Source organism: Medicago sativa, chromosome 7, assembly GCF_051527215.1.
Source record: "Medicago sativa cultivar Bolivia chromosome 7, Bolivia_mono, whole genome shotgun sequence".
Taxonomy (NCBI): Eukaryota; Viridiplantae; Streptophyta; class Magnoliopsida; order Fabales; family Fabaceae; genus Medicago; species Medicago sativa.
Genome location: NC_140755.1, coordinates 17,681,344 through 17,704,444, shown reverse-complemented (window position 1 = coordinate 17,704,444; position 23,101 = coordinate 17,681,344). Strand labels below are relative to the sequence as shown.

The 23,101-nt window shown below is 36.7% G+C and overlaps 2 protein-coding genes and 1 long non-coding RNA gene across 3 annotated transcripts; all 3 read left to right on the top strand.

Annotated features, from left to right (window-relative positions):
• Positions 1-6,787: 6,787 nt before the first annotated feature.
• Positions 6,788-7,657, top strand: LOC146904717 (uncharacterized). Its single transcript, XM_085728350.1, has one exon. The coding sequence runs from the start codon at positions 6,788-6,790 to the stop codon at positions 7,655-7,657; it is 870 nt and encodes a 289-aa protein (XP_085584476.1).
• An 881-nt stretch (positions 7,658-8,538) lies between these two features.
• LOC146904716 (uncharacterized) lies at positions 8,539-18,135 on the top strand. The gene is made up of 4 exons (XM_085728349.1): positions 8,539-9,399; positions 9,610-10,767; positions 11,143-11,589; positions 17,365-18,135. The coding sequence occupies exons 1-4, from the start codon at positions 8,539-8,541 to the stop codon at positions 18,133-18,135; spliced, it is 3,237 nt and encodes a 1,078-aa protein (XP_085584475.1).
• A 595-nt stretch (positions 18,136-18,730) lies between these two features.
• LOC146904715 (uncharacterized) lies at positions 18,731-23,101 on the top strand. The gene is made up of 4 exons (XR_015017901.1): positions 18,731-19,049; positions 19,154-19,230; positions 19,577-19,829; positions 21,139-23,101. It is a non-coding gene; the product is annotated as an uncharacterized LOC146904715 (long non-coding RNA).

Below are 23,101 nucleotides of genomic sequence, written 5' to 3'. Positions count from 1 at the left end.
TGAGTAACGGTAGAGTGTATTCCTTTGATGGAAAGAAGGCACATGCTAAGGAGGATTCGATCGGTGGTATGTGTTTTCTTGGTCAACATCCTATTAAAGTTTTATTCGATTGCGGTGCATCATGTTCTTTTATTTCTTTTCAATGTGTTGAAGCACTTCAATTATCTGTTTCCTTGTTGAATCCCCCTATGTTGGTAACTACGGCTACCGATGGAGGAATCGTAGCAAATCATGTTTGTAAAAATTGTCCTATTACCTTGTCTAGTAAGACGTATTATATAGATCTGGTGTGTCTGCCGATGAAGCAACAAGATGTGATTTTAGGCATGAACTGGCTGTCAGCAAACCATGTGTATATAGGGTGTGCAGAGAAAACTATTTATATGCCTACTAGTAACACGGAGGAAGGAGTAGCTTTGTCAGAACTGATTAAGCACACATATCAGATGGCTCAGTTTATTTGTGCACAAGATAAAGGTTTTTATGTAATGCTCACAGTGACTCCAGAATCAGATTTAAGCCCCAGTGATATTCCTATAGTTAGTGAGTATTTGGATGTTTTTCCAGCCGACATCACTAGATTGCCACCGGAAAGAGAAATTGAGTTTTCGATTGATTTGATTCCAGGAGCCGAGCCAGTGTCGGTAGCGCCTTATAGAATGTCTCCTTTGGAACTCAAAGAATTGAAATTACAATTAGAAGAGCTTATTCAAAAGCATTTTATCAGGCCCAGTGTGTCTCCATGGGGTGCACCGGTATTGCTGGTCAAGAAGAAAGATGGCAGCATGAGACTTTGTATTGATTATCGTCAGCTGAATAAGGTAACCATCAAGAACAAGTATCCCTTGCCAAGGATTGATGACTTACTTGACCAACTTAAGGGAGCATCAGTGTTCTCAAAAATTGGTCTTAGGTCGGGTTATCCTCAGATACGCATCAAATCTTCTGACGTGTCCAAGACGGCTTTCAGAACACGTTACGGACACTATGAATTCCTGATTATGCCTTTTGGAGAATCCAACGCACCAGCAATTTTCATGGATTATATGAATCGGATTTTCCAACCATATCTAGATCAGTTTGTCATTATTTTCATTGATGACGTTCTGGTTTATTCCAAGAATCCGCAAGAGCATGCTCAGCATCTATGGATAGTGTTGGATATTCTTCGGGAGAAGCAATTGTTTGCAAAGTTCAGTAAGTGCGAGTTTCGGTTATCTGAAGTCAAATTTTTGGGCCAGGTCATTTCTTAGGGTGGTGTAGCAGTTGATCAATCTAAGGTTGAGGCTGTTCAAAATTGGGCAAGGCCGAAGAATGTTTCTGAAATTCGAAGCTTTTTGGGATTAGCAGGTTATTACCGACATTTCATCATGAAGTTTTCTCAAATCGCTTTGCCTTTAACTCGACTCACAAGGAAAGAGATGCCTTTCGTGTGGGATGAGGAATGTGAAAAGAGTTTTAGGACCCTGAAGAAGAAGTTGACTCAAGCTCCTGTTTTGACGATTCCAGATCCAGAAAAGAAATATGTGGTGTTTTGTGACGCATCGTCTAAAGGACTCGATGGAGTACTTATGCAAGAAAACAATGTGGTGGCTTATGCATCTAGACAACTCAAGACGCATGAAGCAAACTATCCCGCCCATGACTTGGAGTTGGCAGTTATAGTCTTCGTTCTGAAGATATGGATGCATCACCTTTATGGAACACATTTTGAGTTGTTTAGTGACCACAAGAGTCTGAAATATCTATTTGATCAAAGAGATTTGAATATGAGGCAGAGGCATTGGATGGAGTACCTTAAAGACTTTGATTTTGACTTGAAGTATCATCCAGGAAAGGCCAACGTTGTAGCAGACGCTTTGAGTCATAAGGCTTTAGCACAAGCCGAAGTTTTGATGCACGCTTGTAAGATGTATGAAACAGTTCATGATCTTAACCTTGGAATCACAGAAGTTGGTGATGGTATTTGTTTGCATAATTTGGAAGTCTCGTGTGACTTGCGATCCAGAATCATACAAGCTCAAAGAGACGATGCAGAACTTCAGAGACGAAGTAGTTACCCAGAGTTTTCTATGGCTTCGGACGGAGCATTTTTGTTTGAAGAAAGATTATGTGTCCCAAATGACCAAGAGCTTAGAAGATTGATCTTGGAAGAAGCTCATAAGAGCAGTTTTTCAATCCACCCTAGTACAACCAAGATGTATCAAGATTTAAAGAAGGAATACTGGTGGCCCGGCATGAAAAAGGATATTGCTGAATTTGTAGCGCGGTGTATTGTATGTCAACAAGTCAAGATAGAACATCAAAGACCAGCCGGTATGTTGCAACCATTAGAGATTCCTCAGTGGAAATGGGAGCACATTACCATGGATTTTGTAGAAGGTTTACCCCGTACTCAGAAAGGTCATGATTCAATATGGGTGATTGTGGATAGATTAACTAAGTCAGCTCATTTCTTACCGGTTAAATCTACCTAAAAGACATCGCAATATACGGATTTGTTCGTTTCTGAGATAGTCAAGCTACACAGTGTTCCAGTGAGTATCGTATCATATCAGATAGGGATCCAATATTTACTTCACACTTTTAGAGAGCTTTTCATAGAGCTTTGGGGACTAAATTGAAATTAAGCATGTCTCATCATCCGTAGACCGATGGTCAATCAGAAAGGACTATCCAAACCTTAGAAGATATGTTACGTGCTTGTGTTTTGGAAGATGGAGGAAGTTGGAACCATCATCTACCTTTGATAGAATTTTCCTACAACAATAGCTATCACTCAAGTATCGGAATGGCACCATATGAAGCTTTGTATGGTAGGAAGTGTAGAACCCCTTTATGTTGGGCTGAGGTTGGAGATAAGAGCATCCTTGGACCAGAGATCATTCAAGAAACGACTTTGAAGATTAAGTCAATTCAAGAGAAAATGAGAATATCTTAGAGTCGTCAGAAAAGTTATGCAGACAAGAGGCGAAGACCTTTAGAATTCAGTGAAGGTGATCATGTATTCCTAAGAGTTACGCCTAAACTGGGTTTAAGAGGTGTCTTTAGGACCAAGAAGTTGAGTCCTAGATATGTAGGACCGTTTTTGACACTCAAGCGTATTGGACCAGTGGCTTATCAGTTAGCCTTGCCTCCAGCCATGTCAGGATTACACGATGTATTCCATGTGTCGCAGCTGAAGAAGTATATTCCAGATCCTTTCCAGCCAGTTGAATTAGACTCCATAAAGTTAAGATCTGATTTGACGTTTCAACCGGATCCAGAAAGGATAGTAGGTCGTGATGTCAAGTCTCTCAGGAACAAAGAGATCTCCATAGTGAAGGTGGTATGGAAAGGGTCGCCAGATGGTGAGGCAACATGGGAACTTGAATCAGATATGTTGAACCAGTATCCGCATTTGTTTTCAGGTATATTTCAAATTTCGAGGATGAAATTTTTTTTAAGGGGGGTAGGATGTAATATCCCGCTTTTTAGGAACTAACGTATTATCTGAAACGATTAAATACGCGCGAATATGACAAGGGGCATTTAAGACTTTTCACGTGGGAAAGACATTTATGTGGGATAGAGCCAACATTTCTCATAATTCTTATCACTTTCTCTCACTAGGGTTTTCTAAGAACTTTTATGCTCTCCCTTCTCTCTGGAAAACTTTGATTTCTCTACTCTTCTTTGTCCCTTGATCTTCACTCAGACATCTTCTAATCCTTCAAGAAATTAGAATCTAAGCAAGGTTAGAGTTTGGCTAGTTGTTGGTGACAAGTTGGAAGCAAGCTTCACCAAACATCTTTCTCTTATCTAGAGTTTTGTTCCTATGGTTTGGGATGTCAAGGTCTTGAGGTTGTGAGCTTATCTTCAGGTTATTTAAGGTGAGTTCTTAGATAGTTTCTCCTACCTTTGGGTTGTGCAATTCTTGTGAGAAACCATGATTGTGTTAGTGTATGTTTTAGGGTTTTAGTACCCCTTTTGCCATTAATCATTGAAATTATGTTGTTTGTTGTCATGTAATTGTTCTAAGTTGTTTTCTATGTATTCTAAGTGGTTTATGTGCAATGGAAACTTAATTTTGAGGTTTAGAGGTCGAAATTACGAATTCTGCAGGTCTGGTACTGAAGAACCTCGCTCAAGCGAGATTTCACAGCACAGCACTTTTTACAAGAAAATTCATGAAATGTAGTGGTTTCGACCAAGTTTTTTCCTGCAGTCTCTTATAACTTTAAAAACCTCTCAAAGTCAAGTTATCATTGCACATTTCACCTAAGGATATTGGTAAAGAAATTCATTAACAACATCCTGAGTTTCAATGACAAATAGCACATGAGATGTTATGATAGGCTATGCAATATATCCGGATAGTGATGTAATAAGAGGGGGAATGGAACTAGAGCCTCGACATAGTTGTCGAGAATTAGTATGATGATCATGAATATTTATGTATGTTAAGATGCTAGGAATATTTCCTACGCTCATGAACAAGAATGAACCAGTATGTAGTTCACCAACAAGGGATCGAGCAGGGATCCCGAGATAAGTAATTATCTCAAATAGTTTAACCTTTCATGTATGCATAAGATCAAGACTAATACAAGATGTAGGTGCTCGTGTCTCTTGTTATCCACATCATGGGGATACAAGAGGTTCTCGATTCAAGGGGAATGGTTCAAGCCGCAAGGGACCCGCACGACACTGAGGGAGTCCAATGTGCCCTAATTAGGTTCATCGGTCATGTATGGGAGTGTACTCGGGGTTACTCCACCCGGGGCTTTCCGTAAAATGAATCAAGATAATGTTTGTTTGAGCAACGCTAACATAATGATTTAAGGAATGTATCCATGCATGAATATGATATGATGTTAGTTATGAATAAGTTATGAAAGTATGCCAATGACGATCTTAGGTTTCCCTATTCGTCTGGCTTAGGTTGTGTCATGAATATGTTATGTTTAGGCCTCGATGCGTATAGTGTATCTTGGTATTGCGGTATTAGATTCCCCTTATCCGCCATGACACAAATCTTGATAATAGAGCCTATGACATGTTATGAAGAATCTTCGACGGACTCTAGAGTGCACATCCGTCTAGACAAAAATGACCACACACGTATAATCAACCGTCAGGTTGTGTTTTAGACACGTGATAACCATAGGTTTTCCCCTGGGGTTATCACTAGCCTATGGCTAGAAAGAACTCACTGAGGCATTATGTCTCATCCAACTCCTTATTTGTTCAGGTTCACAGAATTCTCGTGGAAAAGGTAAAGAAAAAGCATTGGATTGATCGAGTTTTCATGGAATCTTCTTGAGGTGGATTTGGGATGCATATGTTATATTATGTGGTGTGATGTATAATTTTTGTATTTATACTCGTTTGACAAACTTGGATGTAAAAATGTAACATAGAAACTTTGGGATGTTGTTGTATCTAGATCTTTCGACTTAATGTCGTTTTCTATATTGTATAATTAATTTATCCAATATCAGTTTAGCGCACATTTGAATATTCTAGACACTTTCAAAATGGGCGTTACATCACCTGTATGCATCAGAACCACAAAAGTAAAAAAAAAATATTGTATTCATTTATGAACCATCCATAAATTTAAACAGAATAATAAAGAAAACAAAAAAGCATAAACAATGTCATAAAAACATAAGGAAGAATAAAATAAGTCACAAGAAAAAAATTAAATGAGAGATGAAGATTTTTTTTATAGGAGAGACGAAGAAACTATTTTTATGTTGTGAACGTTTGATTCATCAAAATCGCAGCATGCAGGAAATATTACTCTTGAAACATTGACATCAATGAAAAAAAATATGAAGAAAAAAGCATAAAAAAAACTAAACAATCTTTGTGTGAACATTTGAATCATCAAAATCACAACATAAAGGAAATATAAATCTTGTAGTATTGATATCACAACATAAAAGAAATATAAATCTTGTAGCATTGATATCAAAGTAAAAAAAAAAATGAAGAACAAAGAATAAAAAACTAAACAAAATAGAAAGAAAAAGAAAGAGTGACATAGAAAAAAAAAAATGGGGGATAAGAGTTGTGAATTGTGATGTGAAATTATGTCAATCCAAATTTCTAATTTATAGACTTGTTTCACACCGTAATTTGGTATAATAACCATTATTTTTTTTAACATTCTTAAAAAACAATTGTTCTATATAGGGTATTCATTTACAAAATTATTTGGTCATGAATCAATTTTAATGTCCATAAATTATTTTAATAGCCATTAAAAGCGTATCATAAAAAAGTCCTATTCTAAGTTTTTTTTTTTTTTTATGAAATCTCCTATGCTAAGTTTGAGGTGATTTTGACATATATATTTAACATAATCATTTAAAAATATCGTAAAAATAGAGGTCATTTTTTTTCTTCCGATATTATGTGTTTTTTTATTATTATAATATATGTAATGATCCAAGCATAAACAATTAAAATTTTGATCAGTGATAATAGTGAATATTTTCTTACTAAATGTTTCATTAAAAAAAAATAATTCTTATTAATAGTTTGTTTTCATTATTGTTTTCACATTATAGTGACATTTAAGTTTGACCCATTTTTATAATAATATTACAATATATAAACTTCTTTATTTTCTTAACGAAGATACGACATATGCTATTTTTTAAGCGAATGTCTAATGGATGATATTAAACTTCTCATGGTAAAATTTTTACAATGAGCTCTGGAGATTTTTTTACTGTTCATTATCTTCCCCGATAGCAACGCCATTCCAATCACCGCCTCTCTAATCTTCCCTCTAATGGCTACCAAACCTTACCAAATCCCTTGGAATTTCCTTCTTGATGATGAATCACCAAAGATCGCCACTAAATCTCAACCTCCCACCAAACCCATTCTCAAAAAATCTTTTGCCCAAGTATTAAATAATGTCTGTGATATCCCCCAAAGTCAGCTTCCTATTCCAAGCAAGAAAGGAGACAACTATGCTATTTCAATACCTGATGATGAGTATGACAAAGGTATGGAAGATTGCAAACACAACTTACATGCCAGAATCATATGGCCAAAAGGTTCCACACCCCTCACGGTGGTCGCGCTCCGTTCAAAACTTCAACCAGTTTGGAAGAATCTGGGAAGATGGGGCGTAACTTCGCTAGGTAAGGGTTTTTACGAGTTAACATTCACTTCTGTAGAAGATGCCAATAGTGTAAGATCTGTAGGATCCTGGAATTTGAATCCTGGAATTCTAAAATTATTTGCTTGGACAACCGACTTTAATCCTAGTTTGCTTCAAAACTCATCTGCTCAAGTGTGGGTCCGTATCTATGGCCTAGCACAAAAGTATTGGAGACCTAAAATTCTTTTTGCCATAGCAAGTAGTGTTGGTACTCCACTGTGCACTGATGCAATTACTAGCAAACCAGCCATTGAAAGGACTTTTGGGCACTTTGCTAGGGTACTTGTTGATATGGATTTGTCCAAGGACCTAAAATATAAAGTGTTAGTTGAAAGGAAAGGATATGCATTCTTTGTGGAGTTGGGTTACGACAACTTGCCTTCATTTTGTAACTACTGCAGGATTACGGGACACAGTGTTGATAAGTGCAGAAAATGGAATGAATCAAGCAAAGATCAGACTAGAAAGGTGACAGTCAGGAAAGAAAAATAGGTAGAGGTCATTCATGTTGATCAAGATGAAAACAAGACTGAAGAAGTACACCCTGCTGAGAAGATGCTAAACAAGGACAATGTTCATCATGCTGATATGGCACAAGAGACTTGTGCAGGAAACGTTATGCAAGTAGCAGGGCAACTCAATCATGATGATGCAGAGGAGGATGAGGAGGAATACTCATCTGATGGGTCAGAATTTGTTGAAAATACTCCATTAGGTAGAAATTCTGCACAAGGCTGCAGCCAAAATACAAACAATAGCCAGTTTTCCAAACCCAGCCAGAATCCTTCACACAACCAAAATACAAGCACTAGCCAGACAAATAACAACAGCCCCACTTCACAACACAGCCAGAAATCCAATCCTAGCCAGCACTCTCAAGACACTCACACAACACAGTCCACACCACAATCAAATGCAGAAGTTACACCTCAAAACACTCCTACCAGAATACAACAAGACATGGACTTTCTCAACAAGTCATGGGCTAATTTGGCAGAATTAGAGGATGATGCTGAAGTCACACTGGAGCAACAACAAAGACAGATTGATCATCAAATTGCACAGGAAATCCAGCACAACATTGAGGATTCAGGATTCAAAGTGGTCACCTCAAAGTCAAACCTGAAAAAATTCAAAAAGAAGAAGAATAATGCAGCTTCCAGCTCATATGTCACCAGATCAAAGGTAGTTAACCCACTATCTTTCAAATGAAGTGTCTTTTTTGGAACATTAGGGGGATAGCCAAGTCCCCAACAAGATTGGCCCTTAAAAGATTTATAGATAAACACAAACCTGACATTATTTTGATTGCTGAACCTTGGATCCAATTTAGTAAATTTCCTCATTACTGGCTGCATAGACTAAACCTAAAAATGTTTGCTCTTAACAACAGAAATGATCTCACTCCTAACCTATGGTGTATATGCACCAAAGACCTGAATCCCACAATTATAGATATTGACAACCAACAAGTTTCCTTCACCATATGTGTTGATAACTTAACCTTTGGATTTAATGCTATATATGCCTCTACTAACTATATCACAAGAAGACTTCTTTGGTCCAAACTTCAAATCATTCATAACCAACACAATATTCCATGGTGTTCTATAGGTGATTTCAACTCTATTCTTGGTTCACATGAAAATAGAGGAAATATCAGCCCTGCTAGAATACCTATGGAAGAATTCTATAACTGGTCTGACACTAATAATTTATACCATATTCCTACTAGGGGTGTTCAGTTTACTTGGTCCAATGGAAGAGGAAGAGCTAGACATACTGAAAGGAGGTTAGATAGAGCCATATGTAACCAATCTTGGCTTGATCACTGTGAATCACTTACAGTTTCAACTCTGACTAGGCACAAGTCAGACCACTTCCCCATTCTTCTAGAGTTCAAGACTTCCTCAATTTCTAAAGCTACAACATTCAGGTTCATGAAAATGTGGTTGCTGCATGATGACTGCAAGAGAATTGTAAATGAAACATGGAATGAAACTGTTGCTGGTACTCCTATGTTTGTGCTATCTCAAAAACTCAAAGCTTTGAAACTGAATCTCAAAGATTGGAATCATAACATTTTTGGCAATGTTCATGTTATAGTCAATGAAGCTGAGAACAAACTGGCTGAAATCCAGGAGCTGTTGGATATTCAAGGAATAAATGATGACTTATTAGAGCAACAAAAGATAGCACATATCAATTTTGAAGATGCACTTAACAAAGAAGAGGCTTTCTGGCAAGAAAGAGCTAAAACAAATTGGCACCTAGAGGGTGATAGAAACACCAGATAATTTCATAGACTAGCCAAAATCAAATCCAAAACCAAACCTATCACTGCTATCAGAGTTGATGATGACATAATCAATGATCCAGAGCAAATTGCCACACTTTTTACAAATCATTTTCAAACTTTATTTTCTTCTAACATTGTTTTGCAGGTTAATGAGCTTGTGGAGGAGGTGATTCCTAATGTGATTTCCAACAACACAAACACAATGTTAACCATGATTCCTACAACTGAGGAAATCAAGCATGCTGTCTTTGCCCTTAATAAAGATGGAGCACCTGGTCCTGATGGATTTGGTGCCATCTTTTATCAAGCTTTCTGGAGTCTTATCAGCAATGATGTCTGCAATGCTGTCATTGAATTCTTTACAAAGGGTTGTTTTCCATCTTGCTTCAATTCTAACACCATTGTGCTAATCCCAAAAAATGAAAATGCAGATACTGTGGATCAATTCAGGCCTATTGCTCTTGCCAATTTTAAGTTCAAAATTGTAACAAAGATTCTTGCTGAAAGGATGGCTCCTATCATGAAATCCATCATTTCTGATGAACAAAGAGGATTTATTCAAGGAAGGAACATCAGGGATTGCATTTGCACAACTTCAGAGGCTATCAACCTGCTTCATAATAGATGTTTTGGGGGCAATATTGCTTTCAAAGTGGATATTGCAAAAGCATTTGATACTATAGAATGGAGTTTTTTATTGAATGTGTTGAAACACTTTGGTTTTAACAACAAATTTTGCAGCTGGATCAGTGCTATTTTAGAATCAGCCAATCTCTCCATTTCCATCAATGGTAAGCAACATGGATTTTTCAAATGTAAAAGAGGTGTGAGGCAGGGAGACCCCCTATCCCCCATTCTTTTCTGTCTGGCAGAGGATGTTCTCAGCAGAAGCATCAGGAAGCTTGTGGAGCAAGGAAAGTTGGAGCTTATCAAAGGGTCCAGGCACCAGCAAGTTCCATCTCATACTCTATACGCAGATGACATTATGGTGTTCTGCAAAGCTAAGACATCATCCATTCAAGCTCTCAAGGATCTTTTTCAAAGGTATGCTGCTACATCTGGCCAATTAGTAAACCCTGCAAAATCTACTCTTTATGCTGGTTCTATATCAAATGCAAGAATTCATCAAATCTCAACTGATATTGGTTTCAACATTGGTAGTTTACCTTTCAATTATCTAGGGGTCCCCATTTTTAGGGGTAAGCCAAAAGCTATTCATCTTTCCCCTATTGCAGACAAAATCAAAAGTAAGCTAGCTGCTTGGAAATCATCCCTTTTAACTATTGCTGGGAGGGTTCAACTGGTAAATTCAGTCATTCAAGGTATGATGATTCATAGTATATCAGTGTACTGTTGGCCAAAGTCCCTCCTCAATGATCTGGAAAAATGGATTAGGAATTTTATTTGGAGTGGTGATGTGGATAAAAGAAAACTGGTGACAGTCTCTTGGAGCAAATGTTGCAGGCCTCTTTCCCAAGGGGGTTTAGGCATTAGATCATTAACATCCCTAAATGCAGCAACTAACCTTAAAATGTGCTGGGATCTCTGGAACTCATCACAACCTTGGGCTTTACTTTTGAAAAGCAGATGAATTAAGCAAAAAAAGCCTATATCTTATCATATATATTCATCTATATGGAGCAGCATAAGATTTGAATTTGAGAATATTAATGAGCAGTCTTGTTGGTTGATTGGTAATGGTGAAAATGTGAGCTTCTGGAATGATAATTGGTGTGGTGCACCTTTATCTACCACATTTAATCTGCCTGATCATATATCTAAGCACCTGCATGCTTTAGTTCAGGATTTTATTGTCAATGGTAGCTGGAGTGTCCCATTGGCAGTGCAAAACAGATTTCCAGGTATCAACTTCATTGTCCAGCAAGTTATTATTCCAGCAGATAATATTGAAGATAAAACTGTCTGGAAGAATACAACAAATGGTGAACTCACACTCAAGGATGCTTACATGTTTAAGACTCCAGGAGGACAGAATTTTCATTGGAGCAAATTGATATGGAACAAAGATATCCCTCCCACCAAATCCTTTCTCACTTGGAGGTTAATGCATCATAGGCTCCCAACTGATGAAAACTTAATGCTGAGAGGTTGTGATAGACGTTTTGCAAGTGCACCAAATACTATCGAAGTAGTAAAAATATCGATCCCACGAGGACTGTTTTTAACTTCAATAATTCAATTTCGTTATATAATTAGGATGTATAAAAGTTTATTTTAATTTGCCACTAGGCAGTAGATTTGGTTTGATTTTAAGAAATCAAATAAAAGAAATAGATTTGATTAAGAAAATATGGAGAGAGATGAGATCAGGTCTTCGAATCCTCTATGTTTCCCCTAATTGGTTACTGCACCTATTGTTACTAATGATTTTCTAGTTTCACGATAGTTAACAAATTAGCCCTAATCAATCCCTTGAGTTAGGACCCTCTTCTTAAACTACAGCCCCTAATTCCTTAGGTGGTCTAATAATCCTTGAAGGTTTTATGAACGTTAACCTAATATCACTAACAAACGATTATCCATTCCTAGACTAACCATGTTTATTAGAACAATTCAATTAGGTCTAAGTCGAAAGCTATGGTCAGTAGTCATTCGATCTCACAAAATCATGTTTATATTTGATCAGGATATAAAAAGCAGTAAGAACAATTGAATTGAATAAAGACTAGAATTTCATTAATAAACAATAGAGTTTCACAGCAACATATGATCAATTAGGGTTACATAGGTTCATCTCCGACCTAATCTCTAAGAGATTTAGCTACTCATAATTGAGTTTACAAATAGCATAATCAATGAAAGAATTAAAACATACATAAACTGAGTTAGAGATGATGAAATCCTCTCCGCTGCAGCCTTCTGGGTGTTAAAATCGCACTTTCGTTCTCCAAAATCGTAACCCTTGTTCTTCAGATTGAGTGCAGTATTTATAGAAGTCATGGGCCTGACCCATCAAAATCGCGCCGCGCCTTGTATAATGGCGTGCCGCGATTTCCTCTTTACAGGAAGTGTGTAATTTTGCTTCAAAAATCGCAGCACGGCTTGAAATTGGCGTGGCGCGATTTCCTTCGAACAGACTTCAAATTTTAAGCTTTTTGCACTCCAGAACAGTATAAATTGCATGAGAACTCTATCAAAATGTCACAATAAGTCCCTAATATTACGTAATGACAGGATGTCATCACAACCCCAAACTTAAACCATTCCTTGTCCTCAAGGAATTTGCTTGCAACAGTGACAAACGACAGTAAAATAACAGTTACCTGACAAAACGATAGTACCCAAAAGTTCATTCTCCTTCTAGCTAAAGATGAGCTAGTTTGACTTGTTCGCATCCACCAATTCACAACTCCTCGCATCAAATTGAAACAGGGTTCTACCAGTCGACATGCAGGTCTACATCATACGCTTGAAAAGTTTCTAAATATCAATCAAAGTCAATATCATTACACACTTTTGAGGTCTTTAGGGTTATAACGGGGCTTAGGTGAAAGGTGGGATATATTTGGATAAGTAGGCTACACAAAATTTGAGTTAGGCATTCCTACGGAAGTTAAAGCACAAAATTCAATCCTTCAATCATTCACCTTGTGGAAATACAATCAATGCAAAGGTACTAGAGAACATTTTTAACATTTAGGGACAATCGAGTTTGAAGTTACTCGGATTTTCGATGTTTTGTCCCTTTTTCATCATTCAATTTCTTTTTTTTTTTTTTGATACACCATTTTTGATTTTTGTGTGTATTTTGCATGACAATTTCATATTTCTTTTCATTTTTGTTCTCTAATTCTCTAGTACCCCCACCCCAAACTTAGTTGGTTGCAAATTCCAATAGCAACCCCAAACTTATTCTTTAGCAACATTCTACAATGCCTTAACTCAGAAAATACATTAAGGGACAAGTCCTAAAAGTCTCTAGGCTTGTAATGTAGTTTGTCACCGAACAAAAAGTTCTAATCCTACCGGCTCACAATTGGTTAAGAAAGGATAAATTTAACAATTTAAAACAGGGTAGGCTTCAAAAAGGCTCACAGGACCAAGCACTTTTGCCTCAGTGTGTAATTGACAAAGACCAGTCAATAATAGAGAAACAATGCAAGTTCTAGAAATGTAGTTGCATGGTAAACTAATCTAAATATAAGTAAATTGAAAAAGAAATTTGGCAATGAACCTTATGGCTGAGATTTCTGGGAGTATGTGACTACCTAGCAACGCCGTACACTTCGCCTTTGAATCAAGTCACCCCTCCTTTAGAACTTTTGGAATACCGTTTCATCAAACAACTGTTACTAAACTGGAATAGGTCACATGAAACAAAACAAATTCATTAATAATAAACAAGTGCAGGAGCAATTACAATAGGGAAATAAGTTCAATGGACTTCGACATTAAAAAGAAAATAAAGAAAATACATCAGAAGAAAAATGACTAAAAATAAAATACAAAGCAGAAAATGTTAATCCATCAGTAGATCAGCCCATGTTCACATCATCATCCGAGTGTCCAGCCCCCGGTGTCCTCAATCCTTCAAAGATGCCATCCCCTTGATCTTGCTCGGTGACATTGAAATCATCAGTGATTTCCCTCCTCATGCGCAGACCATACTCTTCTTGATGTGTAAAATATTGCTCCATGCGCTCACGGGAGCCTCCAAACCTCTCATAGGACCCATATTCAATTGAGCCTCCGCAGCAAACGCAGCTGAGAACCTAGGACGGTTGACCCACAGCTGGTCCGAAGTCTCCGTCATACCAAATCTCTCCCTCCTCAATTTCTCAACCCAACACTCCTCCGGCGGTTGAACATTCAGCCATTCATTAAGGGCTTCAGGGCTGAAATCAATTATCTTTCCCCGAACAAAAGATTGAAAGGGTGTATCGGAAACCCGTGCATTTGCAAAGAATTCGACGATCACGGTTTTGTTGTTCGCTTCATCGATCATCTCATTCAACTTCGTCCACCCTCTCCTTCGTAATTCAGCCTCAAAGAACGGATACTTAACAAGCCTTGTGAAGTCAAACTTTCTCTCCCCCACAACTTCAAAACTTTTCATGGATTGGTGGAACTCTTGGGCTTGGTCATTGATGAAATGAATGGCGTTTTCGGGTGGTTCGGATGCGGCACGAGGGCGTTTGGCTTTGCTTGTGGATGGCTTGGGGTTGGTGGCTTTCTTTGAGCGGGTGTTTCTTTGGTTGGAGGCCATTTGTGAGTGAAAGGAAGATGGTGAATGGGAAATTTGTGGAGTTTTGGAAAATTGGTGAATTGTGGAGGTTTAGGTTGATGAATGGATGATGAATTTGCGGTTTGATGATGTTTAGGAAGTGATTAAGATGATGATAATGAAGGAATTTCGTGGTTAGGTTTTGTAGGGAAATTTTGATAGAGTAACGGTAGGAAAATGGGAATGGGAAGGATGGTGAAAAAGGCTGGTTTTTGAAACATCTGGGCAGCTTCCAAGCAAAATCGCGCTGCGGCCAAACACAAGGCGCGGCGCGATTTCATTAAAACAGGGGAAGTGCTTTTCTGTTCCTCAAAATCGCGGCACGCCAAATTACACAGAGCGGCGCGATTTTGATGAAACAGGGAGTGTGTTTTGCTTCCTCAGGCCAAAAAATTTTTTTGTTTTCTTGAAAAATGCCTGAGTTCATTGAATTTTTGAAAAACTTTTGAGGAGAGAATTATGCAAGACATCAGTACCTTGCATGATTTTCTTGGCAAGAGGTATATTTTGAACAAATTTTTAAACTTTCCTGCCTTGTAATAAAAGAAAAGAAAAATATTTTTGTATTTTTGTATTTGAAAGCAATAAAATCATACCTGAAAAATAAATAGTGGGTTGCCTCCCACCAAGCGCTTTCTTTTACGTCATTGAGCTTGACGCTTCAACCACTGTTAGGGTGGCAAATATGTCAGAAAGAACACATCATCCTTCTTCTTCCTCTTGTTTGGTAGGAACTCCATGAATTTGTAGCAAAGAAGTAGATGCTCCCATGCTCTCACTGTTAAACCTTTAGAGTTTAAGCTCTCCCACCGTAAAGAAGGACATGCATCCATTTGCACACGAGTGATTTCCTCAACCTCCGTTGGTTCAGACTTCGGAAAAATGTCAACACTCCTTACTTTGGGATTTTCTTCCACAACAACCTTGTAACATTCAGTCTCCATCTGAACTAGCTTCCTTTGAGACTCATGTGCTTTCTCAACAAGATCACCACACTGAACATCAAACTTCTCAAATGAAACTTGATTTGACACCAAGAAATCATCTAAAATATTCTGAAGTTGAGTATTGTAATCGATGTTGATCACCTCTTTCTTCCCTTCATCATCACTACCTGGTTGATTCGCCTCATAATGACCACAACTCGAGATTTTGTTGTCCAAAATTTTAATCTTAAAAGATAGCATATATTTTTCATACTGCAACTTAGCAATCTCTTCTGTGTCGTAGAGGAGTACCCTGTCTATCATAGCTGCAAAACTTGGATAAACTTTTCAGTAGCACAGTACAATGAGAAGAAAACAAAGAGCATAATATTTTTTTTTTATAAATATATATACAAGAATATAAATGACAAAAAAAATCCCAAATAAAAACAATATTGAAAAATTGAAATGACTCAACAGTCCCCGGCAACGGCGCCAAAAACTTGATAGACGTTTGGCAAGTGCACCAAATACTATCGAAGTAGTAAAAATATCGATCCCACGAGGACTGTTTTTAACTTCAATAATTCAATTTCGTTATATAATTAGGATCTATAAAAGTTTATTTTAATTTGCCACTAGGCAGTAGATTTGGTTTGATTTTAAGAAATCAAATAAAAGAAATAGATTTGATTAAGAAAATATGGAGAGAGATGAGATCAGGTCTTCGAATCCTCTATGTTTCCCCTAATTGGTTACTGCACCTATTGTTACTAATGATTTTCTAGTTTCACGATAGTTAACAAATTAGCCCTAATCAATCCCTTGAGTTAGGACCCTCTTCTTAAACTACAGCCCCTAATTCCTTAGGTGGTCTAATAATCCTTGAAGGTTTTATGAACGTTAACCTAATATCACTAACAAACGATTATCCATTCCTAGACTAACCATGTTTATTAGAACAATTCAATTAGGTCTAAGTCGAAAGCTATGGTCAGTAGTCATTCGATCTCACAAAATCATGTTTATATTTGATCAGGATATAAAAAGCAGTAAGAACAATTGAATTGAATAAAGACTAGAATTTCATTAATAAACAATAGAGTTTCACATCAACATATGATCAATTAGGGTTACATAGGTCCATCTCCGACCTAATCTCTAAGAGATTTAGCTACTCATAATTGAGTTTACAAATAGCATAATCAATGAAAGAATTAAAACATACATAAACTGAGTTAGAGATGATGAAATCCTCTCCGCTGCAGCCTTCTGGGTGTTAAAATCGCACTTTCGTTCTCCAAAATCGTAACCCTTGTTCTTCAGATTGAGTGCAGTATTTATAGAAGTCATGGGCCTGACCCATCAAAATCGCGCCGTGCCTTGTATAATGGCGTGCCGCGATTTCCTCTTTACAGGAAGTGTGTAATTTTGCTTCAAAAATCGCAGCACGGCTTGAAATTGGCGTGGCGCGATTTCCTTCGAACAGACTTCAAATTTTAAGCTTTTTGCACTCCAGAACAGTATAAATTGCATGAGAACTCTATCAAAATGTCACAATAAGTCTCTAATATTACGTAATGACAGGATGTCATCAGGTTGTTCTTTAGCCTCTATCTGCTCTAATTGCAACCAAACTGCTGAAACTTCATCTCACTTATTCTTTGAATGTATGTTTGCTAAACATATATGGAATTGGTTAGCTGGAATTGTTAATATTTCTTTTCAGGTTCTGGATTACAGTGATATCTGGAAAATATGCAAGAGGAATTGGTCCCCTCAATGCAAAGTGGTGATTCAAGCCAGCATAATTAATATCATATCTGCGATTTGGTTCAGAAGGAATCAAGCTAGATTTCAAGACAAGCACATCCACTGGAAGATCATCATCAACAACATTATTTCTTCGGTTCATCTATCGGGCTGCCATACATCCAAAACCTCTTCTCCAGATATGACTGAATTCAGAATTCTGAAACATTTCAGAATCAACATACACCCTCCAAATGCTCCTCAGATTAAGGAAGTGATTTGGTCCCCTCCTATTTTCAACTGGATCAAAGTCAACACAGATGGTGCTGCCACTAAAAATCCTAACAAAGCTTCTGCAGGCGGAATTTTTAGAGATAAAGATGGTTTGTGTATTGGATGCTTTGCTCAGAATCTTGGAAATGTGAATGCTTTTCATGCAGAACTCATGGCTGCTATCATTGCAATGGAAATAGCTCAGAGCAGAAACTTCAACTTCCTGTGGCTGGAAACAGATTCTCAGCTAGTATATTTGGCTCTTAAATCTTCTTCAATCATCCCTTGGCCCATTAGAAATAGATGGCAAAACTGTTTGAATTATGTTAACTCCATAGGTTTCATTTTCTCTCATGTATATAGAGAGGGCAATGCATGTGCAGATGGTATGGCCAATCTTGGTTTAGCATTGCCTCTTAATTTTTTGACTTGGTATAGTTTTATCCCTGAGGTAATTAGGGGGAGTACATCATGAATAGGTTGGGTATACCTAAGTTTAGATTTGTTAATTTCTGAAAAGGTCTTGGCCTAGTCCCCCTTTTCTTTTTGTACTCCTTTTTCTCTTTTCAATGAATTCTGGTTGATGCTCTATGCATCTTCCTTTTTGCAAAAAAAAAAAAAAAAATATGCTATTTTTTAAGAACGAAAATACAAAATATAATGAAGTGTATCATTTGGTTTTGTTACTTTTAATTTCAAACACAAAATAATTTAGATATAAATAGATTCGTGTGTATATGTGTGTGGAAAGAAAAAATTCAATTAAAATAATAGTTTAGATATATTATATATTTAATATTCCATGAATAGCAACACATGTGTAATATCCCGCGTAATTTTAAATAGATTGTTGTATCAGTTAAACATATCAGACGAAAATAATTTTCGAAGGATTAATTATTTATTGAGAAATGTATGACGATATTCGGCAAATATCTCAGACACTATTCCAACGGACTTGAGGGATTAAGTGGTTATGAATTAAAGAAGGATAATTGTGTATTTTCTCTTGAAGGACATTTTGGTAACTTGACATTCAAGATTTTTATTTTAATTGGGCCAAGACTAGATTTTTCTCATTCTTACTACATTCTTCACCATCACTCTAGAACTCTCTCCTTCCTTCTACCACTCTCTCAAAAATTCGGCTCTCTCTCTCTAATCCAAACTTCATCAAAATTTCATCTTTCATCATGGAATCATCATGCTAATTGTTGTAATAGGTACCTTGTAGAGATTAATTTTAAGAACAAGCTTCACAAATTATCTTTCCTCCCTCCCATGTCCCAATCGACCCTCTCCCTTTGTTGTTCCAAAATCATCATTCCAATCTCATGGAACCTACTTGTAATTTTGCTTTTGGACTAACCATGGTGGAGTGATCACAAGGTAAGTAACAAAATTCATTCCCCTCTCCTTTCCATGATGACCGAATTCATCACCACCACTCCCAATGTTTCCTTTTGTTGATATTACTTGGGTTTATGTTATAGGAATGCAAAATTGTGTTGTGAGTGATTATGGTAGTGACAAGTTGATGCACAAGGAGCTTATGAATTATACATTTAAGGTGAGTTTACTAATAAGTTAAATTTTTGAAGAATGGACTAGAAGTAGAAACTTGGAATTGAAGGAAATTAATATAGAAAAGTGGTTTAGTAGCCTTGATGAGTTGTTGTTGGTGTATTTTGAGTTGTAGTTGTTGTTATAAGTGAGTATACTTGAAATTCATGATTTTGAGACGAAACTCATATGGTCTTCATTGGTTCGTATATGCTGCTGTGTAATCCATAATCGAGTAATTATTGGATTTATGGATTCTGCACGTAATTCCCTTCAAATTGGATATAAATTTCGTGTGATTTGGATTAGAAACGAATTCAGAAAACACAATTGAAGTTTGGTAAATCCTGCAGGAAAATGCTTACGGGTTTAGACGAAGATTTTGCCGAATAAGCTAAATTGCGAGTTTTAGTTAACAAATGGGTCCAGAACTGAATGTATATGTTTAGTAGACATAATAAGAGTTTGAATCGAAGTCTGGGCTATAATTGGAGCATACAGAAGCCATAAGCTGCATTTAAGCTGTTTTGGCGAAAAGTGCTTATTGGGCATAGCAGGAGCTGAAATGGGACTTAAGCAGCGTCGGGACTTCAGAAAAATGTTAAGGTGAGTTCCTTTAGTTAGAAAACTTCCCTTGGGGTAGTTAAATTATGCCTTTAGAATAATAGAATTAGATTTAGTACATTAGTACATAATTTAGTGACAATATGATTAAGATGTATACCCTTGCTAGAGTACTCTAAAATAACTTTTATGTTGATAAATATGATTTTGGTAATGTAGAAGTTAGAGGAAAAATATTATGATAAGTTTTACGTAAGAATGAATGAATATGCAATTTCGGCTAATGTTACGTAAAGTGAGAATTGTTTGATTTTATTACTTTATTTTGACTCTTAGCTAAATTAAATTACACTTTTAAGGTAATATAATGGTTTGACTTGGCTAAGACTCCAATTCTCATTATTGCCGAATATGTAGCCGAAATTGTATTATGCATATCCTCTAATCATACACTACCATAATGTATATTTATTTGTGTAAAGGAATGTTTAGAGTAAAATGGCCATTGAAACAAATTGTTCATGGGTAGATTTCCAATTAATGGAAAGTAAAGAATTCTAAGTATGAATGTTCGGCTTAATTAGTCGGATTTAATTTATCAGGATATGGGGAAAATTTTATAACCTTTTAGGAATGGTATATGACAACGATATGCCTAGAACCTGAATAGGTTAGTATCCGAATTAATTTCAGAACAAAGACGGAATCACTACGTCTTTATTATTAGTTTCAGGATGTTTTCATTAAAAGAAAATCAGTTAAGTTATTCCTCTCTATCTCCCCGTCAGTAGTGGAGTTGAGGATTAACTCAGTTATTAGAAATCAGTTCAATTATAATATTAAAACATGTTTAAGTTGTGGCTTTCGCTATCCCGCCAGTTGGATACGAAAGGTTCCCGCCAGTTGGAACGGGCACTATCCGCGAGGATGACCCCACAATAATCAGAGGAGTCCGGTATCCCCGTCAGTTGGGTTCCCGCCAGTTGGAAATTATTACCGGTCAGAGTGGAATAAATTCCGGGTTTACTCCACCTGGGTTTATTCCGTAAAATCAACTCAGATAATATTGTTTGTTCAACGCTAACATTTCTAACATAATATGACAGACATTATGATTATAATTATGATTATGAGTTGAGTATTAGTATCAGGATTATATTAGTAATTCAGATAGCGATCCTAGTTATCCCCCGATCGCTCAGTTATGCATGATAAGACTATATAAACCCGAAATGGGTTGAGTTTAGAGACAGATGGCGATCCTAGGTTCCCTGAGATTGCCTACAGCCTAGGATAGGTGGAACTCGCTGAGACATCCCGTCTCACCCCAATCCCTTTTATTTTATTTCAGATCAGCAGGTTGTACGTGGCAAGGAGACAATTCAGGAGGCTGAATAATATATTTTCACATGCTCGTGTCATATCAGTTCAGATTATTTATTACGCCTCCAGACATGTATTCAGATAGCAAATGTATGATCTTGCAGTGATGTATATATATTTATTCAGTCGAAAATTTTAAAATATTGTAATTTTAATGTACCCTGTACTAAATCTAACGCACATTCTAAATATTCTAGATAAGTTTAGTATGGGCGTTACAATTTGGTATCAGAGCCGGTCGATTCAGATCGTGCCTTGGGTCATTAGAATTCAATAAAATGAAGAGGGACCATTGGGTTCCGGATATTTATTCTAATGTCATGTCTAGCTGAGCCTGATCAACTCAAACTAGTATATGACAGTTAGAACAAATGTCTGAGAGCTGAATAGAACCTCGGAGGAATGAGGCGTACGAAGGAGTAAGGTCTAGGTGTCAGGTTTTATAGCGGATTTTGATAAGGAAGTATTCAACGCCAGATGGTGGATAATATTTTTCCGGAAGCAAAGACAAAGTGTCCTGAGATTATTGGACATGTGGTTAAACGATACATCGCATGTGGAAAAGTAAGAGACTCAGGAATATTTAAGGATTGATTTAAAACTTTTAACGGAAGCCATTGTTTAGAAGTAGGAATAAGATACAGAGTAAAGTTATAGTCGTGAGTGCAATTCAAGGTTGCATAATAGGAAGAGAAACTTGGTATTAGGAAGTTATCATATGATTGAAGGAATCTGTAAGCTCTCAGGAACAATAGAGTATGTAAAGAGCAAAGAGCTTGAACGCTTGAAATGGACGAGGTTTTAATGCCTGAGTTGTTAAGTGAATTAATTTGAAATTAAGCAAATTATTTTGGAGCAGACAAGGAAAACCCCGATGTGAGTAATGAATGGAAGACGTAGGTCAGATAAACTATATCGGATTAGTCAAACCTCCCGAATCTAAAGTGCTAGATTTATGAATCAGTAAAGTGAAGATGCTATGCAGCATAAGAGTCAAGAAGGACGAATAAATAGTAGTGAGAAGATCTTTACGGATTAGAGCACGATTTGGATGTAATATTTATTGGCAGGGAATTGCAGAAAGGTTAAACTAAAAAGAATTGTACGCTAAAGAAATTGGATAAGACCCCTTGCATTTATCATGATATTAAGTTGATCTTCGAACTAAGAAATACAAGTATGGTAGTAAGTGGAAAGAGATCCTGGTAATGGTCAGAGACGAGATGTAACTTTTTAATAGGAACGGAAAATGAAGACTGAATAAGAAGTTGCCAAAGTACAGTGAACTAATAGGTTGATGTGTTAGGGATTAATCAAGATTTTTGAATTTGAAATTTTTTTAAGGTTCTGCCACAGGAAAAATTGTCGCTAGTGTAAAAGACTTAAGAACGAAGTAAAGTATTGAGGAGAAACATTTTTATCTGATGATTTTTCTTATGCAAGTGTCTTGAAAACCAAAAGAATGATTTTGTTAACTAAATCGAATTTTGGGAGTCGAAGTTATTACAGAGGTGATCGTAAGTGTAACTGTCATTACAGACAAGAACAAACTAAATCGAAATAAGTCTCAAATATCCAGGTATGTTTTAGTTCATAAATAATGTGAATGTGAGAATCATTCAAGGAACACTTTGCGAGAACAAGTATGTAGTGCATGTTTAAAAAAAAAAAAATTGCAGTATTTGAAAAATGACTCGTCAGTGATTATAAGTCGGTGCTCGAAATAGCAAGAAGTGTAGAGTTATCCCCATGTTCATAACGTAGTAATGAGATGGAGAAATTTACAGTATGGTTGGAGCAGTACACCTAAGCGAAGTGAACTAATAAATCAGAGTAGCGCAGCGAAATATTAATCAGCAAGAAGTAACATAATATGCAAAAGTTTAAGACTTTGAATGAGATATTTATGGGAAATCTTAAGAGACGAATTA

Excerpts from the sequence above, each read along its gene's own strand:
- LOC146904717 (XM_085728350.1), top strand. The coding sequence starts at position 6,788 with ATGGCTACCAAACCTTACCAAATCCCTTGGAATTTCCTTCTTGATGAT.
- LOC146904716 (XM_085728349.1), top strand. The coding sequence starts at position 8,539 with ATGTTTGCTCTTAACAACAGAAATGATCTCACTCCTAACCTATGGTGT. Across the intron at positions 9,400-9,609 it reads ATGCACTTAACAAAGAAGAG|GTTAATGAGCTTGTGGAGGA; the intron begins GCTTTCTGGCAA and ends ATTGTTTTGCAG. Across the intron at positions 10,768-11,142 it reads TTGCTGGGAGGGTTCAACTG|TCTTGTTGGTTGATTGGTAA; the intron begins GTAAATTCAGTC and ends ATTAATGAGCAG.